The 18,225-nt window shown below is 43.6% G+C and overlaps 1 protein-coding gene across 2 annotated transcripts in view; it reads right to left on the reverse strand.

Annotated features, from left to right (window-relative positions):
• palm3 (paralemmin 3) overlaps positions 1 to 18,225 on the reverse strand; it is a 47,049-nt gene that overhangs the window by 18,375 nt on the left and 10,449 nt on the right. The window contains exons 2-3 of one of the 2 annotated variants that reach the window (XM_019269219.2): positions 5,122 to 5,174; positions 4,250 to 4,330 (exon numbers count right to left, since the gene is read on the reverse strand). In XM_019269219.2, the coding sequence (XP_019124764.1) occupies positions 4,250 to 4,330; positions 5,122 to 5,166 (126 nt within the window). In that variant the 5' untranslated portion in view covers positions 5,167 to 5,174. Of the gene's footprint in view, positions 1 to 657; positions 853 to 4,249; positions 4,331 to 5,121; positions 5,175 to 18,225 lie in introns of those variants that run through there. The other variant, XM_027283346.1, reaches the window with a different exon arrangement.

The raw sequence follows: 18,225 nt of genomic DNA on the forward strand, positions 1-18,225 counted from the left end.
ACAAAAGAAAACATGGAGCTACAAAATAATAAAAAAGGAAACATCACAAAAAACACTTTTGAGATTTAGCAATTCAATGACGCATCCACCTTATTTATTGAGAAGTATCGATATCGATATCGGTATCGGTGATACCGGCCCGTATTTACTTGGTATCGGCAGCCAATAATCAGTTCATATTAAAGAGTTAAAAAAACATCTGATATAACAAAAATCATCCAGAACATTGTGAATACAAACACGTGATGTCGTCACAGCTGAATAATAACTGTCTCGTAGACAAACTATGTAACGATGACACTAATTAACTAATTAAAGTCATAAACGACCTGCAACAGTTACTCTAATGTCTTTATATCGTATATAACATCAGTCAGACGTACAGGCCAGCCTGTGGTGACGATACATTAATAAAGAAATAACAATATATTAAAATAAACAAGTAACTGTAACGTTAGCAGCTACCCAACTGTCATAGCTTAGCACAGGCTAACTGACAAATTAACCTTTAATGAAACACAGAAAAACTAAAATATGAAGTCACTAATTAATGTAGAAAACATTCCCAGGAGGAATAAAAACACAAACTATCGATATAAATAAATAAACAGTAACTGTTCGAAGGTTTCGAGCTAACGGCAGCTAGTTTGTACTCACGGTGTAGCTAGCCTGGTTAGCGCCTCGCTGAAATCTAAAAGTTAAACGAGGACGAGGACAGGAGACAGACACAGTGTCACAGAGGAGCTGAGACAAAGACAGGAGACAGATAAAAGGTCCAGTGAGGATTGTTAGAGAGTAACTGGAGGACGAGAGCTGAAGCTAACGGTCAGTTTGACTCCAACTGACACAGAATGGAGCCGGTTGCTACGGGCAACAGAATATTCAACTGTAAATTAACTGTCAGCTACAAATGCACGAAGAAATCTGAACCTCATGTTCATTCTAAACATGACTTGTTAGGAGTGAAGTCTGTTAATGTTTAAGTTTAAAACGTGTCACTCTTGCTCTTGTCGTTCAGGAAATCATTCAGAAAGTCATATTTTGTGTCACATCTACAGACAGGTTAACGTTTAGTGCTTTCAAATGCTTCGTTATGGCAACCAAAAAAAAAAAAAGAAGACAATCCTAGCAGGCCATAAATAATATATTATAAAAAACGCAGACCGCAGGCCGTGATTGGCCCCTGGGCCGGACTTTGGACATGCCTGCACAAAATTATTCCCAACTCCGGTTCTGTTCTGGTTAGTGTGGTCACATCTCCACTGACAGTGAATGGACGTGCAAGCCTGAAGCCACCCGCGGCTTTCTGAAGAGCGGTTTTAACCGAGCCTACGTGCGCAAGCAAGGGAACCTTCCTGTCAGTCAAAGCGTCCACGCTCTTAACCCTGCATAACTTTAAGCCTTAATATAACCTGAACAGGTGAGTTGTATATAAATTCACCCTCAGTACAGTTGTCATGAACGGGGAAATTAGCTACAGAGACCAAAACTGTTTTTTGTACCAGGCTGTAAACATGTTTATTTCTGCTGTGAAGTTGGACATTTGGACATGGGGACTTATGGAGACTGACTCATTTCTGGAGCCGCCCTCAGGTGGACGTTAGAGGAACTGCAGTTTTTGCTCCAAGCCTGTGCCTGCTGCTGCACTGAACAACTACTCCGAACCTGCTTAGATGGAGTACGCAGTGTAGAAATGGTACACAGGTAACGTTTTACTAGCAGCATCACTACACTTACAGTTACAATGCAGAATGATGACAATAACTCACTCACAATAACTGCAGGTTGTGTATCATGCACGGGATAGTAAATGAGGCATTGAGGCAATGATTTCAGACGCAGCCTCAGACAATGAGACACGTAGACGGAGTAAGATGTATGCAGTGACGTGGTCAGAGTGAGACACTGAGACGGGGAAGGTGAAGCGAAAAGTGGTTATTTGAGTGGAGAAGGTGAGAAAAAAGAAAAAGAAAAGGTGAGACACTGAAAGAGAGACATCAGTGTTCATCTCAGCTGACAACAGAGAGAATACCAACATGAAGTTATAGTGTGTGTCCTTTTTATTTCTTCCTACACCAACTCTGGAAAAAGACTTGACCCAGTGAACAGAAGACACCCGAGGCTACCGCCTGTACTGTTATCACCACACTGTCACGTCTTACACAAACAAGAGAGTTTGTGGAGCCGTCTACACTCTGAACATCGACTGTCTAACACAACAGTCCTTTAAAGTACCGCGGGATGCCAGGAGCCAAACCCGGCAGGCGGCTGCTGTATTCCCTGTTAGACTGGAGGTCACCTGATGACAGCGCTACCTGCAGTGCGAGCGGTGATGCACACTTGCACACACTGCTATCGGCTACTGTAAGCGCACTCAATAGATGCAATCAATATCCACAAAGAGAACAAACATGTAAAAACAGGGAAGCAAACAGCGCTTCTGTTTGACCAAGCTCCGCTCTCACTGCGCTGTTGTTTTTCTACCTTTTGTTTCAGAGCCTCAGACATCTAACAGCAACGCTTTAAAAGCTGTGTGTGTGTGTGTGTGTGTGTGTGTCTGTGCGACACCTCCCACACAGGTGCACATGTTGCTGTCAGTTCATCTCAGCCTACACGAGGTAACACAGATTTCATATTTGGTTAAAAAATACAACAAAGGTGGAAAAGTTTCATCCGTTCTGAGGAGCACAGACAAGTTCAGGAGGAACAGTGTGACGTGACATCTTCACCTTCCCCCCCACATCATTATAAATGTATTATTTTATGCCCATGAGATGTTTTAAACCCTGAAGGTTGTCACTGTCCCTGACTGATAACAAAACACCCAACACAATGAAACTATGAGGAAGCAAACAGCGCTGTGGTTATTAAAGTGACATGAACATGATGTTATGATGATAGAGGTTACAGCATCAGACTTCTCAGACTCAGTCTGTCATTGTATACCACACAAACGATCTGAAACCTGCCAAAAATGAAAAGAAACCCGTCCAACGATTGCACAATGTAGAAATGAAATACTTCACGGAGATAGCTGCGAGCAGGAAAGTGTCATATTATAATAAACAGTTTGTATTCCTCGTTACGTGAGGGCTCGGGACAGTAGCTGCAGGGTGACTTAGTCAGTCTGACAGCCGTGTTGCCACCGGTTGACCTTGGTTCAAGTGCTTATTTAAGCAAGCATCTGTGCAGATAAAGTGCCCTTGAGCCAGACAGCAAAGTCTTGCCAGCTCGAGGAATGCTGGTCTTTTGCTGACCCTGACAAGCAGAAATAAACACAGCCACTGTCTGCAGGGAACTTCCAGGAAATCTAATCTAGTAAGATAGCCAGGATTATAATTTTATCAAAATGAAATGGGACACAGCAGCTTTGTTTCCTGACTGTGTAAAGACAGGTGAGCTCCTCACTCCCCCTTCCAGCCTATGGCCCCCATGTTTTCAGAAAGTCTGGCAACCGTTAGCCAGCGGCTACCTACTTAAGTATAAGCATCACAAAACCATCTCTGTGTTCTCCTGCAGCGCAGAACAAGCCCCGCTCTGTTCCTCCTTCCTTGTGCCTTCGGCTCGCTTGGACGCAGCCCTCTGTAAACTTTTCTGCAAGTCAGGAGCCGTATAAAGCTCAGCTCTGCCTCTTTATCACATCCTTACATCTACTCTGGGGTTAGACTCAATGTCAAAACTAATGAACGCACTCAGAGCTGTGATGATATCGCCTCCTGTGAGAGAGCCACTGTGGAAATAATCACTTAAAACCAACTTTTTGATCTCTCGGATACATTTCATGTTTGGTGCACTGTAAAACAAACTCACATGCGAATACTGTAGGCATTACGCAACTCATGCATGATCACACACACACACATATGTGTGTGTGCACGCAAACAGGCTGCACAAAACTCACACAATTTGAGGAATGTGCCCCGGGGCAGTGTAACACAGTGGAGTAGGAAGTGGGAACGGCAGTGTGGAAATGATGTGAAAACAATAGAGCAGCTATGCGACTTTTCGAGTGTGTAAACACTCCAGAAAAGGGAAGGCCTGCCTCTAACCTCTGCGAGAAGCCAGGAAGGTTGGACAGTCTGACTGCGTTTGCATGTGTGAGAAAAGGAAATAAATTGGGACGCTGTCTGCCCGCTAACAAGCCTAATGGCTCTGCAGAGGATTTTTAGATGAGTGAAATTAAGGCGGCGTGTGTGAGCGTGTGAATGAACGAGGCGGGTCGCGTCATCCTGTGTGCGTGTCAGCAGACCTTCAGCTGTTGTAGTCTGAGCTTCTCATCCTCCATCTCTCTCCGGGCTCTGTCCTGCTCCTCCTGCAGCCGGCGCTTCTCCTGACAGAGGAAAAGGAAGAGGAGGCGGTGAATGTCGACATATTGATAAGTTTGGCTGCAGAGGGAGCGAGATAAATTATTCTTATTGGGATAAAGAAGCAGCGCGGACTGAAAGTCAGACATCCAAACAGGCTGATGTAAATTTAGAATCAGACACAAAGAAAGGAGAGAGACAGCAGTGAATAAAACATCAGTGTGAAAGAGTAAAACACCTGGTCAACCATCTGTCACAAGGACACCGCAGACATCAGATATACTCTATATCCCATAATGCTCAGAGCAGCTGTCCCCATGGCAACCCGGTGTTGTTTTCGTGGGACCAGGGACACCCTGGCTCACCACATTGCACATTCAGTAAATTATTCAGGAGTTACGGACAGCTCAGAGAGCTCAGACTCTTTCTCCGGACAGACGGATGATCTGAAACGAGCTGCCGTTACTGCAGCGCCGCCTTAATTGTAAACCCTCCTCTAAGACTTTAATGGATGTAATGTTATATACGAGCTGGTGACACGTGGTCGAGGGGGAGCCAGCACTCCAGTGCCAGCTTGGTGCCATGTTTTGTGGCTGAAATTTGACTTTCACAGTATCAAGTGAAGCGGTGCATTAATGTTATTAATGTTAAAACCTGTCAGGATGATTTCACACTTTGAGATCTGTCTGAGAGGGCGACTTCAGACCTCTTCCTTTGGTTACATCCTGTACACAGGCTGCTGGACTCGTCTACACACAGAATAAAGCATGTTTGTGTTTGCTCTTGTGTGTGTGTGTGTGTGTGTGTGTGGACTCACAGCGATGGCCTCCAGTCTCTGTTTGTACTTGTCCGCCTCATCCATCGTGGCACCTGTGACACAACAAGACGGGTTAAAGGTCAGAGATCAGAAGTTTAAACAAATACAAGACAACTCGACTGGATCCATTTATTCTGCTGAAATAACTCCACACACACAAGATCTGAGATCTGATCTTTCTTAGTCTTTAGCAGATGTATATGTGCAGATTAGACATGAATATTAGTCTGTGGCATCAGATACAGACAGAAACAAAGTTCTGCTTGGCACAAAGTCACATAGATTGTTGTAGGTCACACAATGTTTGCAAAGCAGCTGGAGCTTGTGCACACTGTGATGCCCACACAGGCAAAATTGTACAAATATTGTGCGATTTGTTCCCAATGAGGCCAAAAGTTTAAAGCATTCACAGCCGTTCAAAAGGTGAAAAGAAAAACAAAACTCCTGAGAAAATAATTATAATATTTCCCATAATTTGGGAATATGTAAAGTCATTAGTGCTTATCTTATTTTTAAAGATGATAGCAGACAGAACATTTTCCGTCGCAGCCATCGTCACTGCAGCACTGAAGAGAGCGGAAAACAAGCTCATCGAGTAAACACGAGAAATCATTAACGAAGAGTTTAGACTGCGAGTCAGCAGCCACAAACGTTTTGTAAAGCTGCTCCTCAGAGGCAAAGACTTTTAAGTTTGAATCTGTGTGAACTCTGAGCTTCTGAGAGCATATAAATGTTTAAATTTAAGAATCTTAATAAACACATTTCTTAACTTTTGAGAAACTCTGCGTTCAAATTTCAATCAATCGACCTCCGGTGGCAAAATTTCCATCTCGCGATGCCACAGTGAAGATCTGAGGACAAAGTGCAGCACTGGTTCATGCACACTGCGCTAATGCTGTGCAAAGGTCAAAGGTTACACATCTTATTTATATGCCTGCCTCTCCTTGTGATTTATTCACATAAGTGTTGATAGAAACATGTGAGTGGAAACACAGAGTATGTTGGCAGTACGTCCCTGTATCGGACCCACAATCCTCCACCATTCCCACCCTCACTAAAAATGTCTCCTCCACCTTCCCATTAAGCCTTTTGTGACTGTCATAACGCAGCCTCAGGCATCTCAGAGAAGATGAGTGCAGGCATTTGTTTCCCCTGCAGCTTGACACTAAATGGGACAATATTTGAGCTCCCAGAAACGCAAGAGTTACATGAGAGAGCACAGACTAGAGTCATACAGGAACTCAGTCATTAGTGAGTATCTGCCATCACACACCGTGCTTTTAGAGGAAACCCTCCTCAGGAGAGGAACAGCACTTACTTCTGTCCCACGTGTAATTCTGCAACAAAAAAAAATCATATGATAAGAATAATTATGGTGGAAACACTGTTATTCAAACTGAAAATTGGAGGTTTGTACAGTATAATCCTTCCAGTCGCTGACAACCATGTGTGGTGTTTAGCCATCTCACATCGGGGGGAGATCGGAGCAACGCGGCGCCCCGTTCCTCTAACAAATGCCGTTCCTCTAACAAATGCCACACTGTCACAGCCGCTGCTGCTAATCGCCGTCACGGAGCTTTAAAGAGCAGAACGTGCCCTCGCTAATGCACGCACACAAACACAAAACACTGCAGATGCAAAACCTCGGAAACAACCTGCGAACATTAAAATGAGACTTCTGCTGAAACGAGCTGTGACACATCGGACCTCCGTTTCCTCCATCCAACACTCCACAGTCTCCACATTCTCCACAAACTCAGCAGAGCTGATGCTGCTGTTCATTCAGTACGGTGGATCTTTCAGGGCCTTGAGGGGCGTTGGTTAACCCAGCTTTAAAACCCTCAGTGTGTGTGCTGTGTATGGAAGCGTGGAAGATGTGATGCTTTTCATTACAGGAAGAATCAGCAGAAAGACATATGAGAATATACAGAGAGAGACGGGGAGATGACACGAGGCAGAAAGAGACAAAATCTCACTCTGGCTGTTTTGAATGAGTGGAAATGCAGTGACAGCTTACAGTATAAAGCCTCTGTGGGGAGTGCAGGCTTGTGTCTCATCAGGGCTCCAGGAGAGCGCCTAGAATAGCAGCCAGAGATAAACAAGCAAACACAAACAGAGGCTTTGATGAGGAGGTGCTGAGGAGCTCCCCGTAGACACACACTGACTCCGATAATTAGACATGATACAGGAGGGTGGAGGGAGGGCTGACAAAGTCAAAAAGTTAAGAGATGGAGAAAGTCAGGATGGTTGGAGCGAAGACGAGAGGAGGATGTTTGACTTTAATTCTGTGTTTTTATCCCATTTATCATTTGGCTATGGGCAGCAAACAGGTGTCTGTCTCATCATTTAAGGTTAAGTTTAAGTTTGTGGACAGATTTCAGGTTTCCTAAAGTCCACAAAACAAAACAAGAAACACTTTTCACATTTCTGTTTCAAAGGTGAGATTCTTCTGAGGTCTGAGGATCGGCCCAGGCTGGATGTGGAGTGATTTATCGAGTAAACTCAGATAAACCGGAGTGTGATTTTGCGATCTTTGGATGGTCTCATTTAAAAAAACTGTCACCCTCAAATTCCACCGGGTGCACTGCGGCTGATCCAGTCAATGTTTTAAACCCCACCGGCTCCACCGCGGTCCGGTTCAGAAGCATTCCAGAAGCGGGCCTCCACTCGGCTCCGCGTTGAACACGGCTGTTCTATTTTTGACGGACGCCGCGAGCAGCCCGGATCAATTTAACACAGAGCACCTCGAGCTGACAGGAAGCCAGACACAGAAACAGCATAGAGAATCAGATGGATTTTCAAAATAAAATACCCCGTGCAAACTGCTGGTCAGAAAAAAACAAAAGACAAAAGAGAAACTAATGATCTATGTAGCATATTTACACATATTTAGAGGCACATAAACCAAGAAAATGACTAAATCGGAGCAAGTAAACAAAGTCTGGCGGGCTAAATGCTTCTGAAACGCTCCCGGTGGAGTTTGACGTCGTGACAGAGACGTGTCCGGTGGAGTTTCGGGTCAGTCACCCAAATAGGTAAAATAATAAAAGAGAAAACAATGAAAACAATGAATTTATTCTTCCTTCAATCTTTTGAATCATTGGATAGAAGCTTAACTGTGAATTTTCACACAACTCCCACAATCCTCTTGTAGTCCAGCAACAACTGAGCCAACAAAACCTGCACTTCACTGCTATACACACTATATCCAGCTCAGACCAAAGACTGAGACGACACAGCTCGGCTGGCTCACTTCAGTATTTAATTACAGACACCGGTTCACCTGGAACACCTGCTACACGCCAACACAGATGGCTAAAGGAGTGAAGCCTCGGCTCGATTAGAAGTGACAGTCTTCTGGTGTTGAAGACGATAATTTGTCCCACACAAACACTTTCCAGACGAGCGAGTCGTGGGCCGTCTGACCTCGGTGGTATGACCTCCCACACACCCAGTCTCTCCCAGTTTACATCTCCCAGGCTGCCTGTACCCTCACACAGTCAGACAATACACTGAAGGTGGCTGAATACAAACAGAAGCAGGAGGAAATGTCTAGAATGAAGAGTGCAAATCAGTACTCTGTTCATTTGAGTTAATTTATTCATTAGTCAACAGGCCTTAATATGAAAAGTACAGGTGTTACTAATAACATCAGGATAATGAGTGAGATAAACTTTGCTGTGCTTATGATACAGACTTCCTATTATTCATTTGTCCACAAGGGGAAATTCCAGAGTTTCAAAGCCCGACAGAAGGACCTGCAGATACCTGCAGGAGAGATATCACTTTAACAAAAACCTGAAAGCGGTCCCAGGAAAAGGTGAATCAAGAATCATGGAGGTGTTTTTATCATAAAAGAATCCTAGACCATGCTCATCTCTAACTTATATAATACATAGAATATACAGAATATATAAAGAAGAAGTGTGAAAAGGAAGAAAGGTATTTCCAGCTACAACAGTTCAGGGTCGAACACATGGCGGGAGTTCTGCTGGGACACACCCATTCAGAAACGACATCAAGGCAGTGCGGTCGCCTGTTGCAGGCTATATCGATATTTTATCTGTGGCCTGATAATTTTATTAATGACCTGCCGGTAAATCGCACTCCCACCACTCATACTACAAATCCCACAATGCACTGCAACAGCTGCCACACAGGTCAAGACCTGTGCTCCACCTCTAACCTGCTGCTTCGGTTGTTTTTTGACGCACTAATCAGTGTTTGTTGACAGCTTAGCGACTGTCTCTGTATTCAGAGACTTTTCAGACTCGAGACTAGAGACAAATCTAGAAACTTTTTCTGGAGACTCTGACGTGACGTCAGCGAGAGACCTGGACAGAGGGAGAGGAAAAATAAAAGACAAGTGGCGGCTCAAGGGAAGAAATGTGTAGTTATTTTAACGCAAAATAAACTAAATCAATATTAACGATATGGTCTCTTGTTATATCACGTTTAAAAATGTATCGATTTAGATTAAAATATCGATATATCGCCCAGCCCTAACCATTCAGTGGGTTTGTTACTAACTCATTACATAACTCACGTTAAAGAGTTGGAGATTATTCTGACCACTGTCTGAGATCAGAACTCTAATCCTGATGTTGCCATAATCTGGTACGAAGGTGATTCGTTGAGTTCTGTCTTGAGTAAAGATACTCAGTAGAAACACTTAGTTAGTGTTAGAGATGTTTAAGCTGCAAATATATGTTTGCTTGTAGGGGGAATGTTAATTTAACGTCTAGATCAACCTACAAGAGCTCTCAGTAAAAAAAACAAGATTTAGTTCATGATGATTCACAACAAAGAAAAGCAGAAAATTCTGGGAGAGATTTGGGCCAGAGATTCGAGTGTGTTCTGTTCATGGCAAATGTAGCCTCGAGCGTTTAACTCCACACCTCCAGATTCCCGTCGTCCTCAGCCCCATCTGACTGACTCAAGTGACATCACTTGAGGTTATTTAGCAGATCTCGTGCAACTGGAGCCACAAAAATGTGAAAAATTGTGTGTGTGTGTGTGTGTGTGTGTGTGTGTGTGTGTGTGTCGAAAGGTCCAGGAACTCCAGCTGCCTCTCAGTCACTCAGTCGGTTCCTTTCAAACATTCCTCCTGCCACGCTGCAAAGGAATGTATATTTGCTTTCAGTGTATGCGTGCATGCTTATATAACAATGTGTATTTGCCTAGCGGGGAGCCATGAAGTCTATACACTGAGTGCTGGTGTAGTGACATTAGCTCTGTGGGAACAGATGGAGGAACAGCGGGGCGTCTGGAATGAGAAACTATGAGAATCATTTAGTATCAGAGTTCACTGCTCGTGGCTCCCATACACATTCATTGGCAGCGCTGTGCAACAATGAAAGAGGCCACATTGTTTTTCCAAATCATAATTCATGTAAAGAAACAATTATTTTCAAACTGAGCACAATCCCACAAAATTCAAAGAGTCCCTGTGGAGGTTTAATCAGTGCGATCCGAGAGGTCATACCACCGACGCCTCCTGCTGCGCTGAAATAACTGGCCTGTAAAATATGAGGCACGCAGATGAAATGTATATAAGCCGTCTATGCAAAACACATTCCAGGAATTTAGAGAAACACTGTGTAACCTTTCTGTCATCGGAGTTTAACTCCTGTTGATCTGCACTGAAAATGGCAGAGGAGAAGAGACTGAAGAGGTGATTCTGGTGAAACTGGATCATGTTTTATGGAGGAAATGTTTTCTGGTTTTCCCTCTGATGTCCTCCGGCTGCTCCGCCTCAACTCTCTGTGATTTACAGAGTTTATGATGGACAGTGAAGTAAACTGCTGACAGCTGTAGCTGCTGTTAGCTCAGTTCGTCAGGTACCCGTCGCTCTGAGCTCACCGCCAAGCTGACGAACTGAGTGTTTGTACCAACAGGCGTTATGGACTACCAGGAAGAAGAAGAGGAGGTAACCAGGCTCAGCAGCTTCTATGGACATGATGGCAGAGGAGAAGAGAGTGAAGAGGACGCTGACGGAGGAAGCTAAGAAGAGAAAAGGAGAGAGTGAGCGAGCAAGAAGCCGCCGGACAAGAGTAAATGTGGGACTGACTTTTAGTGGTTGGTGAGAGCTTGGTGAAATAAAAGGCTGAAAGACAGACGCCGATACTCGAGTACAGCGAAACACTCCGCCTTAAATCCCATTTCACAACATCTGACACGAGGAACCGGCTTATTTGAATACGTTATCCTACTCAAATAAGGACATACTGTACGTGTGCATGTCAGCTGTGAACTGTCAGTCTTGAGACTCTAATAAGTCTGTAAATGGCTGGACTAAAACAAGTACTTTCATCACTGATTAATCAGCAGATTTTTCTGCTTTTTTTTACTCACTTAATCAATTAAATGTCAGAAAATAGTGAAAGAGCCGGTCATGATTTCATAATTTCACGTCTGGGAGACGAATACAGTCCACAGACACCAAGATGCTGAGTTCACTGTCACGTGTGACCGAGCACATTCAATCCTCACATTAAGGAGCTGTGTTTGACAAGAACTGAAACAATTTACAAAATGACAAAATTAAGAGTTGCTGATAATTTTCTGTCAAACCATCAATTAATCCAATTAATTAATCAGGTTTATTGAAGACGTGCTTCATTCGTGGAGAGATCTTCTGAATCGGCTGATTAATAAAAGGCCACTGAGCACGCTGAACGTACACGGGGCTGCTGGAATAGCTTCAGGTTCACAGGGAGGTGGTGGAGGCGGTGGAGGGGGTGGAGGGGAGTCATTAAAAGGCCACCCAGTGACATTTTGTTTTTGTGTGATGATGCAATTACGCCGCTGTTAGAGCGCCGGCCACCCGGCTCCTCGCCACTTTGAAGTTTCTGCTCCATTTCTTGGAGAGAGTCGACGGGAGGACGGACGGAGGTGGGGGACGATTATAATGAAGACAGGAGAGACAGAGAGAGGGAGGCTGGGAAACAGAGGTATGTGTGCTGACATTAATAGTTGTAGTCATTTCTAATACCTGCATTAGTGATGCTGGAATCATCTCCACTATGAAGCGCAGCTCATCTGCTGCAGCTGGTTTTTATTGGAGCTATTATCAGACTTCTATTCAACAGCTCTTCTTCCTCTACAGCACTAAAGACATAAAGAGAGGTGAAGTGGACGAGACAGGAGCAGAGAAGAAGAAGAAGAAGAAGAAGAAGAAGAAGAAGAAGAAGAAGAAGAAGAAGAAAAAGAAGGTTTTTAATAATACAACTACCAGAATTCTAAAAGTACCGGGATGACCATCGCGGCTGCCCTGACTGCTCTGCTGAACATCATTTTCATCGTGTCATATTTACATTTTTCAAATGAAGCTCTGAATGTCTGATTCATATTTCTGCCCTAAAATAAAAGAGAGCACACACAGCTGGCTGCGTGTGTGTGTGTGTGCGTGTGTGTGTGTGTGTGTGTGCGTGTGTGTGTGTGTGTGTGTGTGTGTGTGTGTGTGTGTGTGTGTGTGTGTGTGTGTGTGTGTGTGTGTGTGTGTGTGTGTGTGTGTGTGTGTGCTGCAAGCTGAGGTGCAAAAATGTTTTTTTAAAGGTTAAATGCCAAAGAAATCTGAATGGAATCAGAATATTTGATCAGATAATAGTGTAGCCTCATCTTTATGTGCAAACCTGTGATTGTTTTAGCGCAGCCCTGTTTGAAGATCATTTCAATAACACAATATATGCATTATACCATAATACTAGGAAAGACTAAGAAGGGAAATGATGGCTCTCAGAGCCAGTGTCAGGACCAACAAACATCAGTATCCGAACCTGCTCCTCCATCAGACAGATATATATTCAGATATTCACTCTCTCCTCCAGTTTTATCTCAAATTAAACTAACTTTAGTTTTGTAATAGTGTGAAATAAAACAACTCGAAAAATAGCAAAACATCAGGAACGTGCAGCGTCAAGAGCAAATACTGAAATGATTCATCGTCTATGATGCAAACGGTCAAAATGACCACGATGGCCGTTCTGGGTCAGAACTCTTTTGTTTTGTAATTTTATATAAAATATTACATTTCTGAAAAGCCAGGCTCCTGCAGTCACACTCAAAATGACTCTCTGGGCCTGTGAGACAGAGACGGAGTATTCCAAGGCCACCAAAGTTGAAAATATCCTTCCAGCCATGTGCATGGGAACAGGAAGGGTCCAAACATCGCCGTCCTCCAGACGATTAGAGACAAAACATGTAATCGCAATGACCCTGATCTCTGAACTGGTGCATCCTTTGCTGTCGTCACCGACCCGTCGCTCAGGAAGATCCTGACTCCAACAGACGGCCAACTAACTGTAAAACAAATTCCTAGATAGAAATCCAGATGGAGACGACGCAATCAAAGAAGCAATCACTCTGAAGCAGCCGGAGGGACGTGTGGTAAAGTGCTTCTTCATCAGCTATTGATTTCCAGCTGCATTACAGACTCTGCAGCAGAAACTGCATTATTGGAGAAGGATATGCCGCTTATCTACATAGAAATAAGTTTGACAGACAGTAGGAGGGTGTGTGTGTGTGTGTGTGTGTAATGCATGAGTGTGTGTTTATGTGGATGGGTGGTGCGGGTGGAAGTTGTGGACGGTGGTGCTGCACCAGCACTCCGCCAAGTTCCTCTGATTGACAGTCTAGGTTGCAGGAATGAAAACACTGCATTCCACTGCTGTGTGTGTGTGTGTGTGTGTGTGTGTGTGTGTGTGTGTGTGTGTGTGTGTGTGTGTGTGTGTGTGTGTGTGTGTAAATCAGTAAAAGGTGGAGGGTTAATGTGTGACATGCGTGTGCCTCCTTTGGAGTGTGTTGGGGATTATCAAAGTCAACAACATACATCACAGATTTACTCCAAGTCATTTATCAGCGTTTGCACTTCACGGGCACGACAGTCAGTCCAACTTCAGCCCGACACCGAGGCTCAAATAACGTGCGCACACTTCAAAGTCGTCAACCTTCCAGTCCCATATTTGCAGATACGTACAGTCAGGTCGCATAAATGATCACAGCGGAAACACGCGCGCTCCAGAGCATCAAAGGAATCACCATGAAGGGAATATCAAAAGAAGTCTGCAGCAGGTCCTGGTGTTCGGTGTTAGACTAAAGCTGAAGTTTAATGCGCTGCCAATTTGACTAAATCATGTTGAGAGAGGAGAGACGATGATGATGAAACACCTCGAAGGAGAAAACTCCTCTGCTCTCATTTTGTCTTCTTAGTTATACGGCTATAAAACAGGATGGAGGGGATCAATGGCGTGCCGTCAGGTACCACACACAATAGAGTCTCTGTTCAGCAGGAGGAAGGCTGGTTTCAGCCTCCGCCTGGCTCAGACCGGAGTATCTTTGTGCTGTAAAGGAACATTTATACACACCCACTGAACTCCATACGATCTCTACGTGGGCTGATCCAGAAAATAACATCACGTGACGTTTCTGTCAAGTTTGCACGGGGCACCCGGCTCGTTTTCACATCTGCAGCTCGGCGAATGAAGGCGTTTAAAAAAAAGGGTGTTACAGGAGCTGACACGTAACTCATTCATCAGGCCGTTCTCACTACATTTCTGCACGTGCGCCAAGTCTAATTGCAGCGATTGACAGCGAGGCACATCAGAGACTGAAAACAAGCCGGCATGAAAACAATGCAAAGAATCACTTTAATGGAGGACGTGAAATCTGAAGCACAGAAGGTACAAAGTAATCTACAGTACCAGGAATGCATGTAGGTGTTCGATGAGCCAGTGAAGCGCGGTGTTGCAGGCCTCATTCAAATGAATGAGTGAGTCTGAATGTTGCATTATTACAGCATCGTGTGCTTCTTTACTTCTCCAGCACCACAAGCAGTAATTAATTATGAATATTAAGATTCAAGGCTAATGAGACTCATATAGATCTCTGCAGTCACGTGTTTATGAGCTTACATGTTACCATGGTCACTAAACTATTTACATAAACATATATATACACACACAGTTTGTGAATTACTTATTCAGTTTGTTTCCATCAGCAGCAGATCAGTTTAGGAAGTGCTAAAACCTGCAGTTCCTCTAACGTCCACCTGAGGCTGGCTCCAGAAGTGAGTCAGTCTCCATAAGTCCCCATGTCCAAATGTCCAACTTCACAGCAGAAATAAACATGTTTACAGCCTGGTACAAAAAACTGTTTTGGTCTCTGTAGATAATTTCCCCGTTCATGACAACTGTACTGAGGGTGAATTAATATACAACTCACCTGGTCACATTTAATTAGGCTTAAAGTTATGCAGGATTAAGAGCGGGGACGCTTTGATTGACAGGTGGGTGTGTCATTCAGCTACACCCACGCTCCACATCTTTGTCATGGTGATGACCGGCCACCACACTGGAGCTTCAGTCACAACCTCCAGCTTTAAGCCGTCTATGTTTCATCGTAGTTAAAAAAAACACCTACTACCGCCTAGTATATATAATAATAATAATAATAATAATAATAATAATAATAATAATATAGAGACTGAATGTTTTCAAGAGGGAAGAGAGAACCAAACCTGGGTTTATTTGAACCGAACTGAAAAACATGAAGACTCAGTATGATTACCTTTGTACAGCAGGTTTGTGTCACTGACATATTCTGTGCCATCAGAACAGTTTGTGCAGCCGTTATGTCATTAGTCAAACACACAGATGGTTGACATGAATCAAAATATTATACATGGCTGCCCTGAGTGGTTCCCAATATGGGCACAAGCTTCTGATCGCTAGCCATGACAAAAACCAGCATCTGCCGCTCACATTTCAAACGAGGATTTTGGGTGAGAAGCTCACAGATCTGCAGTCAATAAGCTGAGCAGCAGATCCAAAGTGACAGCGTGCTGAGGCCTTTGTAAAACCTTGTCATCCACTCATCAAATCAGCAGAGAGGCTGCAGAGATTAACACGGCCATCATACATATGCATGTTGATGCTCAACAATAATGTGCTGTGCAGCGTGAATCATCTCGGCTCACTGAGCACCATCAACACGCGGGATTATCTGTTTAATCCGGCTGTGAGGAAGTCACATTGTTGACTGCGCGTATATGCCAGAATGTCTCGGTTTTAGAAATGTCACTCAGGTTTAATTACAACAGAGTAATAAACAACATAACAAACCTCTTACAGCATGGTTATATATGGATTTATATATGATATGTGCAGAAATGTACACGAGGTAATGTGCAAACGCAAAATGATATCTTTGGAACAAGGCAGTCCAATAAAAATGTGTGTGTCATCATTAGTGCTACTATAAATCGTATTTGTAATATAATTATAATTGTAGTTATCATTGTTATTATTGATTTCTCTTCATCAGAATCCTGTGGTTCTGCTCGAGGAAAGTTTTCCTTGTCACTGTCGGGCCAGTTGTTCGCTCATGGTGGGAATTGTTGGGTCCGTAAATAACACTGTAACACCTGCTCTGTGTGGAACGTATCCTGAGATAACTTCTGTTATAATCTGGCCGACAGACAGACAGACAGACAGACAGACAGACAGACAGACAGACAGACAGACAGACAGACAGACAGACAGACAGACAGACATGATCTGACACCTTTTATGGTGAGCATTTTTTAAACAGTAGCCACTGAATGTATTTACATTCTGTAATCACTTCTCTATGTAGCAGTTGTCATTGTCAGTGGCGGGGTCCGCCCTTCATGCATGGATTAAAATTCCTTCCACACACACACACAAGGGTTGTTGGGAATTGGAGTTGGAAAACCTCCTAAAATACCAACATTAGTTAGTAAACTGTGGCTTTGCTGTCCAGATGTATTGTACTCAGTCTTGACCTTGCATGACTTCACGGTCAGAGACAATGGCTAATCAACTGTCGCCTTTAAGCTGGAAGACAGACCGGCTTAATCACCGTGGATTTGATGTTTTGACACTCGTGAACTCTTCTATCTGCAGATTTATCTTCCCAAACATTGAGCTCAGACAGTTCAGGCACGTATTAACGTTCATGATAAGGGGAGAAACAAACGGTTTTTAACCCTGAGGTGGAATGCAGAGTGTGTGTGCGTGTGTGTGTGTGTGTGTGTGTGTGTGTGTGTGTGTGTGCGCGTGCAGAGGAGTGAAGATTACAGGCTAGCTGAGCTTCATGTGAAACAGAGACAGCATGACTGAGGGCAAAGTCGCCTTTTGTAACTAAGTGAATGTTATTATGGCCTTTTTTAACAATATATTTGAGTTTGCACGTCTTGTTGTGTTTATAACGTCTGGAATCTGTGTAGCTGTAATTTTAGGTAATCTCAGAAAGTTTGAAACACGTCAAGTCTCTACACGAGGGCATCAAATGACGATGAAATTGGAGAGAGGAAGCAAAAAAAGATAAACAGAGAGGGAAATAAAAGGTCAACGCTGTGGACTTGTTCAAACAAAACCCAGAGCAAGAGCAAAGACTGATACGAGGCCGAGTCCTCGTGAAGAGCAGGGAGAGAAAAGACAGTTAGAATGAAAGAAATGAAAGAGACGGATGAGACTTCATAGAAATGGAAAATCCTGCGAGGAAGCAGAGGTTTAAAACGACGTGAACAGACGGATCAGAGCCTGAGACACCTGTTCTGACAAGTCCTGACAAGACACATGACGCTGTGACACAACATAAATATTCATCTGCACCAAAACCCAGCAGACACACACACACACACAATCAATTTACAGTGTGACACCTCACAATATGCGTCAGGCATCTCACTGACATGCCTCTCATGCAGACACATGCAGAGGTTTCACAAGACCAGTGACAAAAACCTAAACCACAATCATGCACCTACAGTTTCAAACCTGATGTGGATACCTTCCTCTGTTTGACTTTTATACGTAATTAACTGCACAACACACCTTTATCTTCAAACAGCCTGAAGAAAAGAAAAATATATATTGGAGCGGCGCTCACAAAGCCTGAAGAAAGCTGTTCAAGTCAAATACTCTGAGACCTCATCTGGAAAATGCTGAAGGCCTTTTTAGCTGCAAGTGATATATGATTAAAAAAAATCAATCACTAGAAAGAAATCCAGCAGCAGCCGAACTGGAAGATGGTGTGGAACAATTTTGGAAATATTTATTCAGTCAAAGGGACAATTTCTAC

The sequence above is a fragment of the Larimichthys crocea genome, chromosome X (assembly GCF_000972845.2).
Source record: "Larimichthys crocea isolate SSNF chromosome X, L_crocea_2.0, whole genome shotgun sequence".
Taxonomy (NCBI): Eukaryota; Metazoa; Chordata; class Actinopteri; family Sciaenidae; genus Larimichthys; species Larimichthys crocea.